This window comes from Lineus longissimus, chromosome 11, assembly GCF_910592395.1.
Source record: "Lineus longissimus chromosome 11, tnLinLong1.2, whole genome shotgun sequence".
Taxonomy (NCBI): Eukaryota; Metazoa; Nemertea; class Pilidiophora; order Heteronemertea; family Lineidae; genus Lineus; species Lineus longissimus.
The window spans coordinates 15,376,301-15,401,315 of NC_088318.1; the positions used below are offsets into that span (position 1 = coordinate 15,376,301).

At 38.6% G+C, this 25,015-nt stretch overlaps 2 protein-coding genes across 6 annotated transcripts in view; one reads left to right on the top strand and one right to left on the bottom strand.

Annotated features, from left to right (window-relative positions):
• Positions 1 to 21,432, top strand: part of LOC135495413 (C-C chemokine receptor type 1-like) — a 69,440-nt gene extending 48,008 nt beyond the window's left edge. The window contains exons 1-2 of one of the 3 annotated variants that reach the window (XM_064784020.1): positions 6,552 to 6,959; positions 17,309 to 21,432. In XM_064784020.1, coding sequence (XP_064640090.1) covers positions 18,873 to 19,982 — 1,110 coding nt within the window. In that variant the 5' untranslated portion in view covers positions 6,552 to 6,959; positions 17,309 to 18,872 and the 3' untranslated portion in view covers positions 19,983 to 21,432. Of the gene's footprint in view, positions 1 to 6,551; positions 6,960 to 17,308 lie in introns of those variants that run through there. The other 2 variants (XM_064784022.1, XM_064784021.1) reach the window with 2 other exon arrangements.
• The window catches only part of LOC135495412 (ATP-dependent RNA helicase DDX1-like), a 109,715-nt gene that overhangs the window by 69,307 nt on the left and 15,393 nt on the right, over positions 1 to 25,015 (bottom strand). The window lies entirely within an intron of this gene.

A 25,015-nucleotide genomic window follows, 5' to 3' on the forward strand; every position in this document is an offset into this window, starting at 1 on the left:
ATATGCACCAAGTTTCAAGTTCATAACTTTACTGGTTAAGAAACGTGCCATAGTTTACACTCTAACGGCCAATTTACGCCATATGACCTCTGTGACCTTGAAAAGTAGGTCAAATTGAAAACCCGTAAGACATGTGATGTATTCTTCCTAAGAGTACCTACCATAAAAATTTTATCGAAAACAAGTCACTTATAAGCGAGATATCACACTTTTTAGATATCCACTTTTGGCCCCCTGGTGGCAAAGTTGAGAATCAGATCAAACTGAAATTCAGCACCAGAGGCTATGTGATATAGGGGGTTATATGTACCAAGTTTCAAGTTCATAGCTTTAGTGGTTAAGAAACGTGCCATAGTTTACACTCTAACGACCAATTTACGCCATATGACCTCTGTGACCTTGAAAAGTAGGTCAAATTAAAAAACCCGTAAGATATGTGATGTATTCTTCCTAAGAGTACCTACCATGAAAATTTTATCGAAAATAATTCACTTATAAGCGAGATATAACACTTTTTAGATTTCCACTTTTGGCCCCCTGGTGGCAAAGTTGAGAATCAGATCAAACTGAAATTCAGTACCAGAGGCTATGTGATATAGCGGGTTATATGTACTAAGTTTCAAGTTCATAGCTTTAGTGGTTAAGAAACGTGCCATAGTTTACACTCTAACGGCCAATTTATGCCATATGACCTCTGTGAACTTAAAAAGTAGGTCAAATTAAAAACCCGTACGATATAAGATGTATATTTGCTATGAGTACCTACAACACAAGTTTCATCGAAAACAAGTCACTAATAAGCGAGATATCACACTTTTTAGATATCGACATTTGGCCCCCTGGTGGCCAAGTTGAGAATCAGATCGGACCGAAATTCAGTGTCAGAGGTCACCTGACCTAGGGGGTGCTGTGTACAAAGTTTCAAGTTCATAGCCCTAGCGGTTAAGAAACGTGCCACTGTTTTTGAAATAGGATACGACGACGGACGACGGACGACGGACGACGGACGACGGACACTGCGGTATTACATAGACTCCCCTACGGTGAGCCAAAAATCATAACTTGCTCCGGAACGAATGTTATATGAGTATGATTATATAAATCATCATGATTTAGGGGATTTTTCATTCATGATGTCCTTCGATCGTGGTACGGATGTATTTTCCTTGAAATGTGTTAACTCTGACATTTGCCTCAAAGAGTGACCTTCTGATTACTGATGTTGATTTTCATTAGCCTTGTTCCTCTCGTGAGCTGAGAGAAAGTTTTGATTAGAGGTTCCCTGTCCACCACTGCAGTCATGGAGCTGTCATCCACCACAGTCCTTGAGTGAGATTTTCTTCAGGCCATACTGATACATATATGCAAAATTTGTTATCAAGTTTTTTTGGCTCATCCTTATATTATCTCAGTACCTGACGTCTGTTAGGCTAGTACTTGAAACGCTAATAAGGCTGGAACATCTTTTAAGACAGAAGAAACGTAGAATTTAATGCTGTCACGACAGATCCTTGACACCAACTGGCGACATCTGCTAAGTCCATCAGTTCTGATAAGACTCTCCACCGATTACCTTTACACTGTCACACCTGACACGTAATTATAGGTAGACACAGAGTTGATTGGAATTTAGACTTCGTGTTAAATGTAATCAAATTGTAAGCTACCTCTTACACCTGATCGTGGGTTGAATTTAATCTCTTAAGACAGCCAACACCAGAGAAGGAGCCGTTGTGATCTGTATGATCAAATTTGACGCGTTCTGAGGATCTTAATTTCAGATTAGCTGCAGGACAGTCATATTTATTTCATACTTGAGTGTTATAATGTTTGATCATCCATCAACAACCGATCATCTGATTTTGATGTTGCTTAACTTCATTGACGGGGCTGTATACATCATTTCAACTCTGTAAAGGAGATTTTCTCCGGAGGGTGGATCGATGGCTTCACGTCTCTTACAGAGAGTATGATACATTGATGTTCAAATATGACTCATCAAGGTGCATGATACCATGATGCATAAGGCTGATGCACTTAAAGAACCTCCCTCTCTCTGTCTGTGGTCATGGTGCCGATCAAGGAATGAATGTCAGGCTTCTCATCCTCTTTTTGTAGATGCCTAGTCTCTCACCAACATCAAGTAGCAAATGAGCATAAATAGTACACTACATTGTGTCGGTCTTCAGCTGTTCTGGAATGGCAAGGATGGAGAAGATACCATCCCTCACCCACGCCATTCACATCAGGACTATTACTTTGTCCCTCATGGCTTCGATTGGATATATTTGTACTTGACGCCATAGATTCTCCCAAATTAGCTACAAGACGTGCCTGGCGTTACAAATGACCAGATTAGAATAGCAACTGAGCCAAATGACCAATCACCTCACAACAGCTCTGACACTGGAATGAGACGTTGTGGTGCAAGTCCAAAAGTAATTTCATTGATTTTATTGTCTCGTTCTCACACTTTAAACAGGATCATGAAATTGTACATTGACTAACGTCAGTTTTTTTACTGTTACTGTAAACTGTGAAGTTTATGTTGCCGGATTATTTCCATGATCAAAACACTATCTATTCCCCCATCACCAATTCTAACCTACTACACTAAGTCCATTTTCATACTGAGCCCTAAAACACATCCCTAATTGCAGTAACTTGTTTACGATAATTCTTGTTTGGCGCCGGACTGATCCTTACAGCGTCTAACTTCTCGTGACAAGAAGAATACAATTGGGCGCACCATTAGCAAGAATTAGCTTAAACATGCAAAAACATTGATTAGAGTCGGAGAAGATAGGAGTTGGAGCAGATAATTGTAAAGAAATTGTGAACACGAGACAGCTTTTTTAAAAAGTTTCCTACAGTCTATTTCCAAAAAAAAGAAAAAGAAAATATGTCAGTATGATAAATACTGATCATTATATTTTCAAAAATGACTTCATCATCAACATCACCAGCAGCAACATCAGTTTCAGCATTGCTGAATAAATCTGGTCTTTACCGCTCAAACTTGGTCTCTTGTCCTGTGCCGAGTGTCGACTACGACCAAGGAAGTACAGGTTTAACATTGACTGCGAAAAAAGTATTGAACATGAAAAGAACACACCCCGAGGTCGAAAAAACATACGGACATTTCCTTTCAAAAGGAGAAACCATGAAATAAATCTGCCAAGAAATGTGAGAAGTCTTTTCCCATCCCCAGAAGACTCAATACAAGACAACAATAACTCTGTCCTTGTTGAAGGAAACCACGGACAGCAGAATCCAGAAATAAATAACAGGCGCTATATACATCAATATTCCCAGCCCCCACACTCTTCTGATCGCCAGGGAAACTCTTGTTTGTGAACCAAAGAGTAATCAACAATGGACATGATCATGACGGAGCAAAAAAACACTCTTAGCATGTTTGTCACAATATTAATGAGATTTTTATGAGGGTAACGACATGTACTGGAAGACATTAAGAGAAGTTTACATGGTCATAAATACACGCTTAGTTGGTAATGTCATTTATCAGGTCCTCACTTCAAATGGCCAAAATAAACATAGGGAAGGAGGAAAGACTTCACAAGATCTGTATGCCATGAGCGTAACAGCATGCTCGTTTGAGGGAAAATTTCTTTTAAGTGAATAGCCGGAGAGATGTACTTCAACCATTGGCGCTTTTGCCTGGGATTTCTGCTAGTCTTCTTGGACATTGGTCATTGCTGGTGTCCTACTTCCCAAAAATATACAAATGCAGTCTCCAATTTCATTCCATTTCGTAGTAGCCAGAATGCCATGAGCAGCTTGCCTTGTCACATGGTCTACCATTATCTAACAGTCATCTGGACACAAGATGTGTATTTGCCTTCAAATTGATCTAAGTAGATACATCGCAAATATCTCTTAGGGAAACCATACTAACAAGAGATACAAAACCAGTAAATGAGCTTGTCCACACACGTGAATCAGTGGTCTCTAGCCAATAACATCACTGACCGCTGACACTGACACAAAGTTACACGTAAATAGAATCAACACTACACATTAAAGGTGCTGATTCATTAGCCTCAGCTTACAAACACTTGTTTTTCTCCAAGTATGGGAGACGTGGGATGTATTTTTTATGAGGGACGAAGTTGACAGCTGAGACACGCAGGAGGTCACACCAACGATGATATTGACAAGTATGCCAGAGGCGGCAATGCCTTTGAAGCAGATCTCTGTCTGTGTGCCATCCATGAAGAGAGTGATAAATTTCAGAATCACATGGGGTTTCAATTCTCTTCTTCTTCTTCAGCATTTGCTCTGAATTTGGGGTTGCAATTCTCTACTTCTTCTGCCCGGTTGAGTTGAATGAAAACAATTATTCCACAGCTATCATGTCACTTTTTGTGGAACATATTTCAAATTTGGTTCCTCAGAATGTATTTATCAGTGTTGAAGCTTACAACATCACTAGAGTTAGCTTAAATGCTACTAAGATCACATGGAATATGATTTTTACACAATTACGGAAATCCCAAGAAGCAAATTGACGATCGTGACTAATGCTCTAAAATTGTTGGCAGTCACAAAAAATACAAACAAATGAGACAGAAAATCGAACTTATTTGAGAATCATGGCGTAAAAATGCATTCTGTGCCAGAATTGATTGGTAGATGTCAACAATATATCTGAGAGTGATTGAATGACTACTTCTAGCGAACAACTGAATAACTGGGCTTATACGCTTATAGTGGCAGAAAACTGACACACGGACCATGTAAACGCTTAATTTTCGCAAGCATTTTATGAAAGATCATGGAATGGTATGAAAATTGATAAATTTTCAGTCATGCTTTATTCATCTCTCGTCACAAAGGTTAAACTTGTACAGATAGTATTACGGTACAGATAATATTACTACAGATAGGATTTCATGTTCCTCATTGAACTCTGGTTATAAAAAAAGTATTTCTCGGGAAACCACTCCCAACAAACAGTTCATCAGCTTTATTTTCAAAGGTTTGGATCAGTTGGCATTAAGAACACAAGGGGTCTCCATGACAATGTCCAAGCTATTACTTAATTGGCAATTCTACCTATTTGGAAGACTGAGGCACAACAAAACAAAACTACAGTCATACTAATAAAAATGATGGCCAGCTTTGCCACACATTTAATCATGGGAACCTTTTCACTCAATCTTAGCTAATCACACATCTAAAGGCCATCCAATTAGAGAGATACTCAGCAGACGAGAATGAACATACAAGATAACATGTATATGCTTTCAACTGAAAACAACAGCATTGTAAACGAACCACTCATCAGAAACTTCTCTTTTGTTTCCTCAACATTTTTGCCTGAATCTTTTACTACCATCAAGCAAGGAGATGGCTATACAACGATTTTATCAATTTTTGATCACGCCCAAAAGGATCAAAGCACATGCCACAGAAAACTGTAGTTCATCTGGTGAATAGTTCTGCAATACAGACGGGAAAGTAAATTCCAAGATGGCTGCCTGGCAGTCATATTGGATACTGGTTCAGACTACTCTCCAACCCCACCCCATCATGCCACAGGAAACTGAAGCCCATCTGATGACTTGTTCTGCAATACAGTCAGGAATGTGTTATCCAATATGGCTGCATGTTAAATTCTTCTCTTCTCTTTTCTTTACAACTCCTTTATCATTTATGGCGCAGCCATTAAATTTACTAATTCATAATCTAACTGTCATTTCGCCGGTCACTCGCTGAATTGACTTGCATTTTATTTGAAGTGAGTGTCAGTGATTGCTGTAGTGTAATGGTTTTTAGTAAACATCAGTTCAAGCAAAAATCTATATGGCCCAAATGACTAATTTGAGAATAAGAACATCAAACTCTAATGAGAAAAGTTTAAAAATGATTATTTCACGAGGAAAGTGACAAACAGATGATTGAAGAGCCTCATCAAAACCTCATCTAAATACCACAAATTTCATGGAGTAATTATTTTGTATCAGATATTATCAGATAATATACTGAATTTTTTATCAGGAAATGTCCAATATAATAGTGATTGATACGTCAATTCTTAAAAATGCCCAGAAACTAGACGTTTTAAAACCAACTGAAGATATTTGTTACTTCCAACCTGTCTGGGTTTAATCTTTTATTGGATTATATTACAAAGTCACAGTCTTTAAAAAACCTCTTCTGTGAGTTAGTGAGTTGATTTTGGCCTCAAGTCTGAAATTAGACCCAACACCAAAGGATTTGGCTCAAAAAAGAACAAGGATTTCACAAATAAATCCACTATCTTGACTCGCATGGTTTTAATACTTCCAATGTAGAATACTGATGAGATGAAAAGACCTTGGTGGATAAGGTGACAAACTACAAAAGGCAAATTACGCCAAGAACTATCTCCTCGGACAATCACAGTAAAAGGAAAATGTTCTCATAAGCTCCTGAACCATCAGTAAAACTACACTCTGACGATACTACCTCTAACGGCGAGTATAAATATTGAGTCGTTCACAAGCTCCAGCAGAATAGGTTCAACCAGCGTTGTGATCGCATAACTAGTGAATGTGTTCGATAGATTTGGAGGCATGGGTATAAAATTGACTGCAGCAGTTGAGTGCTGCATTCTGTGGATTGTAACCATGAAGGATAGTAGTCGATGATACTGAAGTCATAAGGTTCCTGATGTTCAAAAGCAATTCATTACCTGATGCTAAGGTTACTGGGCTGTAGCTAATACATAAGGTAGCTAAGTAATCTATTGTACCAATTTTATCATGAGATAACTTTTGTCTGCTTTCTTTGAAACATTTTAGTGGTACCAGAGCAGAGGATATTATTTTGTAGCTGCTAAGGAGTAAACAGAATTATTTTATAGGAATAGATTATGTATCAGTCTTTATTGGGATACTCAACGTGTTGGAAATAGTAAACTACTGGATACAAATGAGACTTAACATAATAAGGTAAGGATTCCGTCATTGGACACATGGGAAAAGAAAACTGTCCAGAAATGCATTTCAACTGTCACCCCGCTTTGTGAGATACAATTTCATTATAGCCAGCATTATAGCTATCAAGGTCAGAAGTACCTTCAATTTTTGCCCTTAAACCATGTTTTTCTACTGTCTTTTGGGTTTTTTTTAAACCACGTTGATCAAGAAGCTCTAAATTAGTCACAACAAATAAAAAACTGCATAATCTGCCCACAGGTTCCTAACATCAATCCTGATACTGAGGAAGCCAATTCATTTTCTGACCTCGAGTGAATAATAGATTTAGAGTGTCTAGGGTCGTGATAAACCCATGTAGAAAAAAACAAATTAAATTGGCAAGTACCGAAGGTTAGACTAGCAAAGTAATTTCTCCTGGGAACATTGTCTCTATAACAATGGACAGTCTTTCAAACTATCTGGAGTCTCTTTTAAGCAAGATGAAACTATTGATGTATTATGTCCCCTCTGAAAATACAACATAAGAAACAAACTGAAGCCTCTTTTAAGCGAGATAAAAGTAGTTATATTTTTTGTCCAATCTGAGAATACTGCATACAATATGAAATAAAGAAGATACTTGAGTTAATGAAGTGATGTCAGCCAAAGTTACATTCCAATTTGAAAAGATGTTATTCATGTAATGAAGCAAACAAAAACAAAAGATAACGATCAAACGGCACGGCATATCACCATTACTGCATGGTTCAGAAAGGACAGAACAATATTTGTTTGAAATTAGGTTTGCTTCTGGTCTGATTCTCCTGTTCTTGCACCTAACCTCTTGATAAAGGAATCAACCAAATTCCTTTACTTCTCGTTGAGTTTGTTAACAACTTATTAACCCACCATCCAACATTCTCAACCATGAAAAGGTAGATATTTTTATCAATGAATTGCAACACATTGCCACAAAATCTTTTATCACTTACAATTGGGCTTCGGTAAAGAAGAAGAAATAAAGATCTGTAATAGAAGGGTGTGTATAAAAGTGGAAGTATAACATTAAAGGCACCTGCAGTCAATGATGAGTTTTATTTTCATTAATGTTTGCCTACTCCGAAGGAGTATTTACTGGCAGCTTTGCATAAAAGCAATCTGCATGCCATTTGGGATAGGAAAAACTTCATTTTACTTGATTAATGTAAAATGATAAATTGGGACAAATAATTAATATTCTGTCAAAATGAATGAGCCAAGTGATGCGAGAAGAGAGAGAAGTGTACTCATGGGAGATGACAAGACAAGACTATAGGCAATTTCAAGAGAAACTGACACTGCACTGAACAATAAGGCTATTATAGCAAGAACATCCAAACAGTAGTTTGCGCGGGCAAAAACGATGCAGATAGAATGTTGATGAACGGACTACAGAAGCAAAGTAGATAAGATCGCTCAGCAATTCCACTAGGCTCCAGACTCCGAGCAAGCAGCTCCTGGTTCCTTCAGGCAATGAAGTACATTTGGCACCTGCATGATTAACGACCACCAGTTATGAGCCAAAGTGGGCTAACATAGAACCTACAGCGTGAAAAATAGCCTTGCTGCAATATCTACTGCCGACGCCAGCTAAAGCTTGGCACAAACAGAGGTAGATGTATTTAAATCCTAAATTGAGGGAAAAACTAATGTTTTGTTACTAACATTAGCTATACATGTATCCTACCGTGTCGAAAAATGACATAGTCACCAGTGGTAACATCCAAACTGGTGCTATCATTGCTCAGATGAGCACAATGCAGCAACCACAGCCAAGTAAAATTACTGACAATTATATTTTTATACTCAGTTTTTGGAACTCTGGAACACAGAGCCAAAAATGATGTGGACTATACATTTATGAATGGACTATTGATGGAACTATGAAATTTCTCACGTCCCTTACAAAAAGAAAACTAGCACACATTTCCTTCCTAAGACGTGTCTTTCCCAGTGACATCAGGGCCAGCAAGAAATTACCCTCAAGTATACATCCATTTGACAAATTGTCCTCATAAAAAATATCATAATTGACTTGTTCTTGTCAGCTGCTGCTATGGAGACAAGGAGAAAGAAACAGCAAGAAGTGTTTTGCCTGTACATCATATCACCTGTCAGCCTTGAGAAAAATAATAGGCAGTTTGTATCCTGAAACAGGGCATCGCTGTCGGGGACTTCCATGATAAAGCACCATCATTGTCATACAATGTTTTTTTCTCTCATAGAGTAGACACATGTTTACAACGTAGACATACTGCTGCCTAGAGGAAAAAATATTGTATCGGGGATATTGTAAAAAGTTTTCCCCCCACACACACACACAGAAGCTGAACAGGATACATTTAGATATTTGGATGATATACGGTGCCACTCCATCTTTAGCAATGCATGGTTTCATTTTTCAGTTTCAGCACCATATCTGAAATGTACAATGACACATCCCTTTTTGATGTACCCACGCAAATCAGGTCATTCAACACCTTCATTGTAGTTCAGTAATAGCACCCCCGCACTTTCCAAATTGCTGGGTGATCCACGGTTAGATAACATTCAACAGGCAAACTTCTCCATCTCATTGTTCACATAATTTGCTGTGTTTTATCACAAGAAGCCATTATTCTTTAAACCTCAGTGGCAACATCATCCCTGGTTGACATGGTTACCACTGGCAGCAAAAAGCATAACGAGCCTTATTGTCAAAGACTTGAAGGGAGACTTTAGGCATTGGCAAACATGCCGTAGGTAGGTGTTAGCTTTTAAAAATGCCAGATGTCCCAACTTGCAGCAAATCCAGTTCAAATCTCAGTAACCCTACTAGATGGGACCTGTTACAAAACAATGCTAATGCTCCCATGTACAGAATAAAACCCTGCAGGAAGTCATCAGGGACAGGTTCCTTTAGAAAATTGGTGCAATTCATTATTATTTTGCTTTCCACTGACTTTGGGGAGAACATTTCTTCTGATTGAGCCAATCTTCCTTTGTCTGCATTGGAGTGGGAGTGGTAGGGGGAAGGTTCAAATTCACTTGACCCACTTACAGTACACCCATTTTACATATCTTACCCAAATAAGTTCAATTCCCACCTATATGATATGCAGTCTTGGCTCATTAAAAGGACTGTTTGAACTCAGAGCTCTATGTGTCAAGATGGTTTTGCGATGCCATTTTTCCCCATATAGACACTTTTCCCAAACTATGGAAAAGTAAGGCACACACATTATTGATACAATCAAACTGAGGATGGAACACCAGTGTACTGACCCCCAAGTTATTTTTACATGCTATACTCGACAAAAGGCAAGTTACGGCACTGATGAAGAGCTGAAGTTCGAACAAATGCCCTTCAGCAAGAAAATATATTTGAAATAACCCTTAAAACAACAGGGTTGTCCAAACTGAATTAAACATATGCACAAGTAGCAATTTCATAAAACCGTGACAAAATTGCCCGGTTTACAGAATAAACTTCGCTCGTTGAAACCACATAACGTGGTTAAGTGCCATTATTGTTTGATTCAGCAAAATACTTCAGACAATTGTGACGCCAACATATCACTTATTAGTGTTACAAATGTATGTGTTCTTGCTCATTCCAACCCATATCACACACCTGCTTAGGAATGCTTTTATCCATAACATACCCCAGGATACACTTCAGTATAATTGAGTATGATATGAACAATTAATTTGAATGATTGATCTGTCTGGAAAGAGAGAATTAAGAAAACTTGGGGGTCATTCCGATGTGTGTAGTGTTTAACAGCTGATTATATGAGGACAATACATAAGCTGGAGTCACTGCTGCACTTTTGATCTATCTAGGTTCTTTGTTTTTACTGCACACATGAAACATGAAACATGACTTACAACATTACGTGCCCAGACACTGGTTGCCGTCGTTTAAAAAAAAAGAAGAGCTTAACTTGTAGCAAATTGCTATCCAAGGGCAAATAAACGTGGTAATCTAAAAGATTTGTTTTGTAAGCTTTTGTTATTTTGGCACCAGGGACCTGATCCACCACATCAATGACACTACCCACTGGCTGCAATGTCCTGGAATGAAGCGTTGACTATGTGCTCATCAAGAGCACTTTCAACTGTCAGACTGATCCTGACGTGTAATGTTATTAGCAAATATCTTCATTTCGAGGATTTCGAGTGAGTAGCACCAGGGTGCCCACTCCTTCTGCCCCTGAACTAGATAATCATACCCCCAGAGCAAGAAAGAAATTGGAATTACTGCTGTCTAATCCAATTCATCTCAATTTTTTCTGTACATAATTCACTGTACTCCCTTCTGTTGTTTTTCAACTAGCAAAGCAATCAGAAAATGCTTTCACTTCGTTTGACAGAGATACAGCTCAAAGTAAAGAAGATTCTTGAGATCAGCAATTGGCTCAGTTTGCAGAGAGATCGGATTGAGCAAAAGCCCTGGGCTTACTTTAGTTCTCAATTCCACAACCTTATCTTCAACGATAGGTAAAAGGAGAAGGCATTCACCGTTTATTCCCCATGGCATGCCTGATAAGTTTTTCATGGTAGATTTCAAAGCAGAGCCAATGTATGTCCTTTTAACAGTGAGAAACTTTACTGCTGGTCGGTGGTGATGGTATAACCCGAAGAGATATTTCGGTATTTGTGTCCTCAGGACTTCTCTACCAAAGAGCCAAGGAATTTCGAATGGAACTTTCACAACAGGTAAATCCCAACTTTAGGGTATTTTTAGTACCTCCTTCATTAAGATTAACTAAACAAATAGGTTTATGTGGTCAGCGAGGGCCCTCTACATCTCAACTACTTCAAACCTTAAGGAACACTCACAACAATTATACATCACTTGGCTTCCAGTGCTCTGTAAGAGAAGTAACCCATCTGACAAAGATGATAAATCAACAGGAAAATTGCTCTGACTTTTAAGCATTGTTCACAATGGATGCTACTTATACCAGCTTCTTTTGTAGGTCTACAGCTTCAGTCAACACCCCAGGATAGCTAGCTAACTAGCTCATGAGCATTGTTAGGTTGATTTGCAGCTCTGGAAAAGAGTAATACCCATGGGCCGGCTGCCAAAGCTGGTTGTTAAACCATAAATCATAGTATCATGCAAAAGGGTACAAATCAAATGACACTGGCTGCCGTTTCTCTTCTCATGTCGCTATTATTGCATGCTGTTGCGTTAATTGATAGTTTCCCTTGTATTTCTTGGGGATGGCCAAACCCAAGCAATTAACCAACAAATCAGGTAAAACAATTTCGCCAGAACAACGAAGTGGAAATTGAGATTTCAATGTCTCAGAACACTTTCAGAAAAATTGTTACCTATCGCTTCACGGAGGGCTTACTCAGCATAAACATCAGGCTGATATACCGTTTATTCTTATTTTTTCCATTTTCTAAGGATTTTAGTAATCAAAACTAATATTGTAGTGAGCTGCTGACGACTTGGTCACGATACCTTGAATTACCTGTCTACTCCTTTCAGGCAAGAGTCCGCGATACCTTTGGCTGAAATGTCATATCTTAAGTGAATGTTTGCTTCGAAGCTATGGTTTTATAACTGTATCTACCATTATACTCATTGTGTTCTGTTAAGCAAATGCCCAAAAACAGTATAAGTACATATGATATCTAAGAACTGTTTAATAGAAGCAACTTAGTGTTTTGTGCAAAGCAATAAAACCCAACAGTAATAGTTTCCAAATAAACTTCTCATCATAGTTCCCAAAGCTAGACTCTAGTAAACAAGACCATCACTCTCATTGCTTTAGGGAAACTAATCTAGTGTCAGGCTTCCAGATTTGTTAAGAGAGAAACTTTCTACTCCAACTGAAAAGTACTTGAGGGCTAGGGATGTAAATAAATGATAGAAACCTTACCATTGACACAGTTGAGCAAGGACTGTTCATTGAAAATTGTTATTAACCGTTATCTTTAACCTTTATATGACACCTACCTCTCCGGTTAGCAGCGGAAATATCAGATTATATTTTCGTGTTGCCTTAATACGATAAAGCTATTCAGAACCAATTCACTTCTGTTCCTAATGACACTTTGACACTCAGAAACATGAACATTCAGGAACATTTCACTTAATAAAGGTTATCAAATACGTCTACTTCCTGTCTTGCCTCAACACAACATATCATAATTGCAAGTTTCTGCAAATCTTAACATATAGAATTGTGTCAGAAGTGGGGAAATGGTATCATTTCAACACCCGGACCAAAAAGCAAACTTTATTGATGATTCCAATGCATATTGGTGTCATATGTCATTTTAAAGATAATGTTGTACACAATCACCATAAGCCAATAACTCATTACCTGCATTTGACTCCAGCAGGCCTACTTTTGCCAGAGCGGGTCACAAACAATGTTATGATAGCTTTTAAGCAGTTAAATCAACCAATAATGCATAGAAAAATGTTCAAAAACATTTTAGCTGATAATCATTAAACTGACAAAAAAGAAGCATGTTTTTGATGTATCGTTCATGTTAGAGCCATTAAGGGAAGCCACAGAAAACTAAAGGAGCATCGGCATGGTACCACACTATATCATAATCACTAAATCACCATCCTCATTGACAGGGGCTGTCAACTTTTTTAAGATATGAAAGATTATGTAGAAGCTTTTAAATTAGATGGTGTAAATCACGATGAGCAGCCAAAAAACTGTGTTAAAAGATTTTTTTATATTACACACATTAGATCTCAAACTGAATGTGTTATACCTTTAAGTACCATAATAAAGAGAAATTCTGTGGTATCATTTTTCTACTAGAAAGATTCTCCATCAACTGGTACTTGTGTTTGAGTCTCTGAATAGTGGAAGTATGCTCGCTTTTTTTGTGCCACCCTGTATAGACCATCAACTGAAGACAATCTCTATGAACACAGTTTAGATTACAGACACACTGAGAGGCCAGGAGGAAGAATGTCACCCCCTCAACACATCAACTCCTATTTCAAAGAGTCAGTTTATCTCTCGTCCATTGTTTAGATAGGTCATGAAATAGGTCTTTCTTTAATGCCATAGCATTATATCTACATGTTATATCAAACATCTTAAATCAGGCAATCCAATAAGCAAATGGAATCATAACAAAAATACAGGCAAAGTCAAAGCTCAAATAAAACTGAGATTAAAAATCGCCACCGAGGTAGATTAAAATTTGAATTTAAATTTCTGATGACAAATATGTAAGTTTTATGTAAATGCAACAAATAATGAGTTATAAGCCTTACACGGGAAAATAAATTGAGGGACGTGACAGAATGTTGGTGTTAGGAGCCATAGGATTAACTTATTCGTGATCAGTGAGAAATTTTAAAACCATATCGCGGCTAACTTTGTGAACTAAAAGGACTTGTTTTAGCTTTAAGATCTACAGGAGGATGAAAAAAATGTACACTGTACTTTATATCATGCATCACTCCTAAAAAACTGAGATGATATTCACATGATTTCTTGTACCTGAAGCTGTGATCAGTACGTTTTTCATTATCTTCACTAGTCAGCCTATCGTGAATAGGCATTTACATATCTGGACACTTCTGCCCTGAAGCAGAAGCATCAATCTACTCCAGAATATGTCAATCTACCGTACTCTAGAATCTAATGTAAGCAAACTACCCAATCAGACCAACCCACTGTGACTCTGCTACTCATCACATTAAAGGCCACTGTCCTCTCCCAAGGGAAGAAAGTAGAAAAGAAACCCCCACTTTAATCAATCAGCTCACATTTCTCCAATGTTTCGTTTAAGTCTTTCTATCTAACCTGATACCGTTCAGGAAAACACCGAGCGTTGAACCTAAAAGGGTACATGCAGAAACCCACTGTCTCGATCCTCTCTCCCACACACCATTAACTCTTCCAGTGCCAAACATGTTTTGCTACAAAACTGTTCACTCGCTTGCCAAATATGCAATATGCAGGTACCTTTTGCCTTTAGTTCTATTACAATCTGATAGATGTTGAGTCGAGAGACTGTTGAAAGGTAGCCGTGATTCGAATAAAACCAACAACACAATGTCTGTGTTTGTAGGTCATGAGCAATAGGCATACAGGTTTCGAAAAAAATACACAGTAGTGTTGAAATTCACTGTTTTACAAATTCCACAACAAGCAAAGTTTTTAGACATTTTACTGTGTTGAATGTAAAGACAAATGCTAGGTGAACAGGATAAAACATTATGATGGTAGCGGCCCTTTTTTTCTTTTTCCAAGGATTTGAAAATCCACGAGTTGCTGCCAAGCCAGTGGAAGAGTTACCTGTTCAGAGATCAAGACATGTTAGGTTTTTCGATACTGATTCTTCTAGACGAAATTTCAATAAACTTTAGTTAACCAAATGTCATCTAGTCAGAATGCCAGGACGAACGAATGTTTTCAACCCTTTTCTGGCTGAATTAACAATGAACAATACCCAAAGGTCGAAAAGCTGAAATCCTCCGCTGTAATGGAAAAGTCTATCTAATCATTGCAATGTTCCAGCTTCCAGATGGCTGAACAGAACGACATGTGTTATTCTGACATTATCTCTGTTGTTCCGGCAGCCGAACACGTCAGCGCTATCACTCAACATGACTTCTCGCAAACGGCCATAGCTTATCTCCTGAAAGGGAGGCGGCGAATTTTGCCACTGCCGTGAATATATCTACGTTAATGACCACCATCAACAGTTGCATGGTCACACTGGGCTAGGGAAGAGTGCCAAGTGAACAAGTGGGTAAATGATGCACAGTAGAGGGGTGATGAAATTTATACAACCGGCCGCCTCACTTTTTAGACTCAATTATGGTCATCCTGTGACATCTTCAAATGAACTTAGTACAAGATTCACCTCAACTTGTAGAAGAAGATATGATCGTTTAAATTTGGACTGTGCAAAAGGGAGAAAAATTAAGTCGTATTCGTAGTTGGGAGCGGTGGCCAACCAACAACCGACAATATACCTACATCATATCTCCCTCCTCATGGACAGGTCTGTATTAGGGGTGTCAAAATTCTTGTGGATAAAGATTTAGTCCATCACTTTGAAAACGTTCTGCAATTTCCCCGGTCTCACATTCCAACACTCTCACAGATGCTTAAATCAAATGATATGAGATAATGTGATAGAAAAGAGATTAGCTGAGAGAATATATCTATTTGCCTGTGATATATCACCCTCTTTCCATTCAGTTAATGGCCCCAACGGGAATGATTTTATAGTATTTTACAGTGCAATTGACTTTATAGCTACTCCGGGAGGAGAGGATGCTAAATACAAGGCAGTGTACAATGTACTTTGCTTGCCATGTTAGAAACATCGACTTAACCCCTTTATGTCAGATAGCGTCTTGTAACCTTAAAGCAGAAATCCATTATATAAGCTTAAAAGGCTTATGCCGTTCTTGAGGCTCTTGTTGGCGTAGCCCAGTCAATATACATGAAATTAGATGAATCTTTGCATTATTATGTTTACAGTACTTGTTTATCAGTCTCCTCAACAGCATTGCTTAAATTTATATTCAGTGCATTTTTATACAGAACTTTTTTCAAGTTAATTTTTTTGAGAGAATCGAGTGCGCCTTTGAAGCTGTGAAGCCGCAAAGGTAAAGCCTGTGATGAGTTACGGGTTTCCGTGGTGTTGATATACCTGGAACAGCAATTTTGACTTTTGTTTTTGCAGATAAGTAGGCCAGAAATAATGGGTTCCTTAGATTTGAAAAGTGTTCCTAACAGTTTCGCTCAGGTTGAAAAATTAATCTCCAATGATCTGGTTTCAAAAATGATGCAGAGATTACATCCATTAGGACTACCGTTATCTAGTGTGATTGTGAGCAAAGTGATTTACGTGAATACTAAAGCTGATGTATTGGTCCATGAATAGTTTAAACGCTTCCAGCAATGCGCCTGCATCAGCTGAAGGGATTTCATAGAATTAACTCTTCATTGAAAGAATGTTTAACATCACTCAATGGATCACATTTTAATTGCAATAATATGTCAAGGCGATAAGATATCAAAACCAAACTAGAGTCTGGACACATAGATGTTATTTCTACACGAGATTGCAGAACTTGATGGGGGCGAGCAACTTCATGCACATGACATCACGCAAATTCAGTCAGGACGTCTGTCGCAAAAACATTCTCAGAGAGGCCATCACGGAAGCATCATGGCACCTCAAAATTGCGCTATACCAGCTCCCCCCACGACACCAACAAACTGCCTTTTTTCCTACACCAGCTCCTGAGCAAAAACATAATAGTAAAGAACCTTCCTCCAATCAACACCCACCCCCAACCACAAACACATATCACTAACCCTTTGTTATCTATATATTTGCAGAACTGCCAAGCCGAACTGACATGAGCGCACATTAGAGGAGAGGAAGTCACTCGACAAATTGAGGCTTAAAGCAATGACATACAGATTGTGAATCTAAAGGTCAGACTCGAGCTGCTCATCGCAGAATCATTGAGAACTGAATGACCATTCAATAGCTTCCAACAGAAGGATTAGGAGATAGCTCTTCTCTAAAAGACCTAAGATAGGATATGATGAAGACAATAGCAAATGCTGCCAAAAGGCTATTATGATGTTATGAGTGTATTGAACAATAGGTTTAACACGTTTCGTTCTTTATCATTAAGTCAGTCGCACATATCGCAAGGACAGCTTAACAAGCAGGTCTACTGGATATCTTTATGACCGAAAGGATTAGGTGCATCCTCGATAGATAACCAGGATCCGAGACGAGAGGAGTGTAACAAAAACAAGACAAACCAATAGTATCCAATCAACAATTTAGCAGATAATCGCTTCATCGATGCTGCACTGTGCGGTAATATTGTTACAACAATCACTTCACTGATTCTGTCGAAAGGAACGACAATAATAAACCACACCTCACAACATTCTGGATTACCTTACTGCTAATGGGAAAGGAGAATATCTTTGCTCTTTACAGAGCCTTCTCGCAAAGATCACTTTTTCACTGAAGGAAAGGAGCAAACCATTATCGATAAACGTTCACCCATTACAGTTAAAACCACCAACTTATCACTGTCACACACAGACAGTACATTACGGTCAAATTGGGCCCAACATCTTAGCATTAAAACATTGCAACTGAAATTGCATCAAATGAGGAAGAGGATACGGAGCATAACAATCCAAAATCAGCTCACTGCCATGAATCACAAACTGCTTCTTAAGCTAAGCCACTGGTACAAACTGTCAATCACGTTTTGAAAGCAATTTACAAGATAAAGACAAACTGTATGATGACATCCTTTGCTTCCTAGTAAGGACAGTCATCCTGCCTCAAAGACAACCTACAAATCACCTAATGACTGATATTAGCCCTCTTCTTGACACGCGTCACATGGTCAAAGGAGGATTGAAATAGACTCTGTCTGCTGAATATTTGCTAATAGGAAGGGTCACACAGCCCCGTGTCAGGTAGCGGTGGTTGAATAATAGGAGGAGACCAGCACAGAGATTATTAGTATTACAGTTCCAGGAGTTAGGAAATATAGTATCGTAGTGCCAGGAGTACTGAGATATGGTATTGTAGTTGGTTATGTGATTGATTGGGTTCCGATTTCCAACTATACTCATCACAGTTCATGTTACGACACATTGGATACTCGGGAAAACTATGTTCAATACACATATCAATTCAAGTGGAGATTGACCACAAAGGCTGAACAAACGTATTGAATCAATGTACACTTAAAGAACATATGGATACAAGCATCTACTGTGTTATTTTTCAAATTTGGAAAAGCAAGAGTGAATGAAAACACATCAGTTTGTTGACAGATTCGATGGTTCTAATTTTTGAAACCAGTTCCATTGTGTTCACGACTGAATAAACCTATGATTTGTATGAACTTTTTCCCACATCATGTCAGCTATTGATAATCTGTCGGCCAACATGACGATTAATCCAACCAAACCATCGATCTTAACAACAACGGTAGCAGAGGAGCCAGTTACAAAGAATATCTGGCCAGACACGAACTTGGATGAGATAACAGCCATCATTAATATCTATACACCGCCAGTGATACTGGCGTTTGGCACAATAGGAAACATCTTGACAATAGGCGTCTTGTGTCGGAAGCCGTGGCGTCAACAATCCACAGTGTTTTACCTCCTAACGTTAGCAGTCGCCAATACTTTAGCTCTTTTCATTGGCTGCTCTTCAGAATGGATAGCGTATGTAAGCAAACTACGGAGCATAACAATCTTAGCAGACTGGTTATGTCGTGTTTGGAAGTTTCTCTTTAACGTCAGTGTGCACTTCCCAACATGGCTTGTTCTGGCAATGACAATCGATCGCTTTGTGATGGTCTGGTCACCACATCGGGCCCCACACATCTGTACAGTTTTCCGTTCCAAAGTTGTCATTATTTTCATCACTGTAGGGCTAATCTGCGTCAGCATTCATGCCATGTGGACCTACGTTTTAGTTGAACACGGCAATGCCCACAATTGCTGGGTTGGTATCAACCATCATTACTTTCACACGCGTGTGTGGCCGTGGGTCCAGGGTGTCATCTACAGCTACATACCACTCTCTCTGCTCTTTATTTTCATCCTATTGCTATCAGTTGCCATGTTCCAACGTGGTGGGGAAGTAAGGATCCTGCCTGAACTCAATCGTGCAGTTTTAGTGATATCTTCTTCGTACTTTTTATTTGCCAGTCCAGCAACTATAATGAACATTTGCGAGTACACTATGCCTATGTCACAGAAACAGTTAAATGATGTGCGTGCTACAGTGTACCTTACTCGTGCTGTATTACAAGTCTGCATATGCTTAAACTATGCCATAACTGGACTTTGCTTGTTTGTATGTTGTCCAACATTTCGGAAGGATATCTGGGAATGCTTGTCCTGTCAGAACTGTGCTAAAAATCGTCGAGGAATGGAGGAGATACCAACGGTTGAAATCAATGGGGAAGGCATTAAGATTGAGGTGGAAGAATCAGTAGTGACAACACCGTTGTGAAAATTAAAAGCCTGCAGACAGAAATCAGTGGTGACAACACCATTGTGAAAGTTGCGAGTCTGCGGGCAGGAAGAAGTGGAGACAAAACCATTGTGATGGTCACGAGTCAACAGGTAGAAATCAGTGGTGACAACACCAATCTTGTCTTGCGGAGTGTTTAACGTGGTTGCCAGTGCCTGACTAGTAGTGACATCTGTTTTCAAGTAATTCAGAAGCAATGTTTTTGCAATGCAAAATATCATGACGTGATGTCAACTTCGTTGTATTCAGGAATAATGCTTTGTTAAAAGGAAAACCTGAATCCTTTGCTTCTCACATATTTGGAACAATATTTTCATGCGAAAGGAAAAAAAGACCTGTCTAAATATCATCAATTTTCACCTTAAACATGTTTAACAAAACATTACTTCTGATGTGTATATAACATATTTTGTTAAAATGATTATTCACTAAGGAACTGTTAACTCTTTGACCGCATATGGTGTGGTTGACTTCCACCAGCATACTCGCTGGATAGTTTTATATCAAAAGGTTATACTTGTTAGTAGACAAACAGGTTGCAGGCATAAACAATGTCATCCAATTTTCTTTCACAACAGAATGGAAGTGTACTTGGAATCCTGTATTATGACTTTTATTAAATTTAATCTGAACATGTACATGTAAAAGTTATGATATTTTACCCCCTGGTTTCTAGGGGGACTTATTCAGATATTCAATATGTATGGTTAAATGTGTAAGTGACATTCATTTGTAAATATATCATTTTTCTACTATAATAACTACAAATAAATCAAAAGGTTTGCTCTGCAAGACAATGGAGATTAATGATGGATAGTAGTGTGGAGATTACAAAATTGGTTCTCCTATGATGGCATATCATGTAGGGGTTATTTTAAGTATTTACATAGGGCCATTTACAGGATGCAAAAATAGATCCGAATGCATCAGAATGTGGTTGTACAGCTTGTCGTGTAAACGGCCCTAATGCTAAAACCTCCAAATCAGATTCTGCAATGGAGGTTTGCAAAGTAGTGATGATTTGGCAGTGGAATTAGATTTAGTGGTAAATATAAAAGTTGCTTGGGACGAAGTGAAATCTATTTTGTCTTGAGGATTATGAAGTGTAGAGGAAAAGAAGACAGACAAGTGGGATTTTTATTATGCGTGCAGTAAGGGTCAAGTCTTGTTTAATTAAAGTGAACTTAGCATGATCAGCGTATTAGCCTACTTTCACATTATCACTACCTACGAAAATGTATCTGATGAACACAGAATGGGGACAAGAGAGTTCCATTCAGAAACTTATGTATGGGAATTCCATAGCTTTCTTATGTGTTGTGTTTTGCCTGGTGAGAGGAGTAATACCCAAATCTGAAAGGGTAAACTTGAATCGCTACCATGTGTAATATTTCATTTGTCAGCTTGATTAATAGTTTCAAATAAAATCAGTCTAACTTCTCAAAATACGTGAATTTTTAAAAATCTATTACAAAGGATCGGCAGGACCCGTGAAAGAACCTGGTAGGTCTCTTTCCGCTTCAATTTGTAAACATATTGATATGCCTATATCACGCATATATACCCAAAGAAAAACGGCTCTTGGACAAAAATTTCTTAATAATTTACATCTTTAGCCCCCTGGTGAGAAGAATTTAAGTCAAACAGTGCGAAATTTCCTCTCAGGGGAATTTCCTTAGCGGTTCATCCTCATGGCCAGATTTGAAGTGCCTAGGTCTTACGGTTACAAAATGTTGACGGATGGAAGGACAGCGCCACTCCGAATAGCTATTTTACCAGCTCTGTCAGCTGAATTGATGGATGGAAGGACAGACGTCACTCTAAATAGTTATTTTACCAGTTCTGTCAGCTGAGCTGATGGATGGAAGGACAGATGCCACTCTGAATAGCTATTTTACCAGTTCTGTCAGCTGAGCTGATGGATGGAAGGACAGATGCCACTCTGAATAGCTATTTTACCAGTTCTGTCAGCTGAATTGATGAATGGAAGGACAGACGTCACTCTGAATAGCTATTTTACCAGTTCTGTCAGCTGAATTGATGGATGGAAGGACAGACGTCACTCTAAATAGTTATTTTACCAGTTCTGTCAGCTGAGCTGATGGATGGAAGGACAGATGCCACTCTGAATAGCTATTTTACCAGTTCTGTCAGCTGAGCTGATGGATGGAAGGACAGATGCCACTCTGAATAGCTATTTTACCAGTTCTGTCAGCTGAATTGATGGATGGAAGGACAGATGCCACTCTGAATAGTTATTTTACCAGTTCTGTCAGCTCAGCTGATGGATGGAAGGACAAATGCCACTCTGAATAGTTATTTTACCAGTTCTGTCAGCTCAGCTGATGGATGGAAGGACAGACGCCACTCTGAATAGTTATTTTACCAGCTCTGTCAGCTGAGCTGATGGATGGAAGGACAAATGCCACTCTGAATAGTTATTTTACCAGCTCTGTCAGCTGAGCTGATGGATGGAAGGACAGATGCCACTCTGAATAGTTATTTTACCAGCTCTGTCAGCTGAGCTAAAAACTAAACTGGGTAGAATGAGAAACCACATGGGAGAAGAAATGATTGCAATGACGACGACAACAACGAGGGACGACGAGTTAGTTGTTATCCAGTTGAACTTAATACTTCGCACATCATTGTTGAAAACAGACTGACTAATCTTACCTGAAACGAGAGAGAAAGGAGAAAGATTTAAGAATTAAAGATTTTTCAGCCAAAAAAACCCAAATTAGGGATGTTTGACAATTCAGTGGACACATGCTTCTTTTGAATAAGTTTTAAAATGTAGGTCACTCAATAAGGACATGTTACAACACCAAAATCCCCACCCTATTTTAAAACCACTCAAAATCTGCAAACCTAGGTTCCGTGAAATTTCTCTAGCATTCTCCATTCCACATGAATAAATTGATCATGGGTGAAACTGCCGCATGCTTCCCAATCTACGCATTAGCCATTAGGTATCAATCTTATCATTTGAATGACGATCCCTGCCAATGAAACATTCATCCATCTGAGGGGCGTGGGTGTGACCAGAGAGGCAATCGAGCGACACCATAGGAAACACAGCCTTAATGAGGAGAGTGGAACATGGGACGAATATGACATGAACTAATTGCGTATTGCCCAACTTTCAAAATTAGCTTAACATGACCCATCACACAATCGATCACTTGTGTCCCAATTTCTAATTCTAAGGACTTGCATATGAGAAAGAAACCTTACATGTGATTTACCAAGTGAATATTTACTTGATTTCTGTTTTTAAATGGGGGAAGACCATGACCCTTAAAAGCTGGAAGCTTATGAAAATGTTTTGCTGTGGTGTTTCTTCGAGGAATCAAGAAATTCCGGAGTGCTGATTCCTTATGAAATTGTCTATACCCAGTTAGCTGTTAGGAAATTGAACAGTGGGCACCATACATACATAATATAGAAATATCAGGTGTCAAATATTTATAACTTGAGCTGAGCATGTCAATTTAATATAACTGAGACCTTGGATTTCGAAAAGAAATAGATGTTCCCCAAACACTTTCACCACTACGTCAAACAGACAGAAGACTAAGAAGAAGAATTCCAAGTTCTAAGTGTCGCAAACCCCATAGTGACTATTTGACATATCTTCAATTCAGAAGAAGCCACCGACAACAAACAATTTCACCAGCTCGGTCAACTGGGAAATATTCTTGATTGAAAACCTCTTCATTTGTGACTAATCCAATATGATGGCCATCTCGCCTCCAGCCTGGGTCAGGAGATTTGGAGGATGTCATAACAGGGACGGTCAAACATGTTTGTTAGGGCAAGCAAAGCTATCATGCTGAGCTGGTTGATTCAATAGAATGAAATATTCATATTTTTTATAAGAGGCAGCGACAAGGGTTTAAAGGGAGACGATAGGCAGGGTAGGTCAGATTTAGTGTTACAGGAAGTTACACAATTCTCAAATAGCACTGAATTATAGGTTAAATTTTTTCTAATTCAATTTAAGCAATTTTTAATCTGTCCTGTAGACTGCAGACTGAAATGAAGCACGTCCCAAACTAATGTTTTCCAATTAAGACAAATAGCGTTGCGATGGAATTATGACAAGCATAAAAAAGAAACATATCTTGAAAACTGGATTGAATCATTCTATTTGGACAGCGACAGCGAATTCCAGCCAGTATGACTCATCCAGGTAACCTGCTAATGCATAATACCATTATGCATTGCCTGATATTATAAGGGACTTAAGTTCACAGATGGATTCAATATTTTGTGGAATTTCTCGTTCAAGGACACCACCTGGTCAAATTTCAATTGGCCTGTTCTCTGTTTTAAAGTATAAATTGAGTGGACTGACACATGGTGGCAATTTTAATTTGGGCATTGACCTATGGCATTGTAAAACCAAAAGTGACAGACGCATCAGTTCAATCAATTTGACCTTCCAAACAGGGACCAATAGACCAATTTAAATTTACATTTTGACTTGGTGGCACCTTCATCCATAAAAATGTCAATAGAAACAAATTCCAACCATGCTTGTCAAGTAAATATAACCCTAACCATCATAGGACATCAGCATTTTGAGTGGAATATGAAATATGAAACCCTTGGGATTCCGTTTCAAATATTATTCGGAGCAGATGGGGAAGGAAGTGGTAAAACCATATCTCATGTCCTGAAATGATCGCCCACACATTTTATGGGAATTTTAAAAAGCTCAACGTGGGTGTTTCAATAATATAACCTTTGAAGGCAAATATTGAAAGAAACTGTGCCGTAAACAAGTTGGAATCAAACCTATTGTGTGATGACCAGCAGTGTTGACAACTAGGCTTCCGCTATGATGCTCCTCTACAGTGACAACAGTTGGTTGGGTGTCATACTGGCAATAAAAACCGACAACTCTGACGTTATATTTACTTGCCTGGCATGGACGGAGCAGCGAGACTGTGACCAAAACAAGATTAAGCGTGGAAAACAGGATTTGCATCCATGTGCCGATGGCG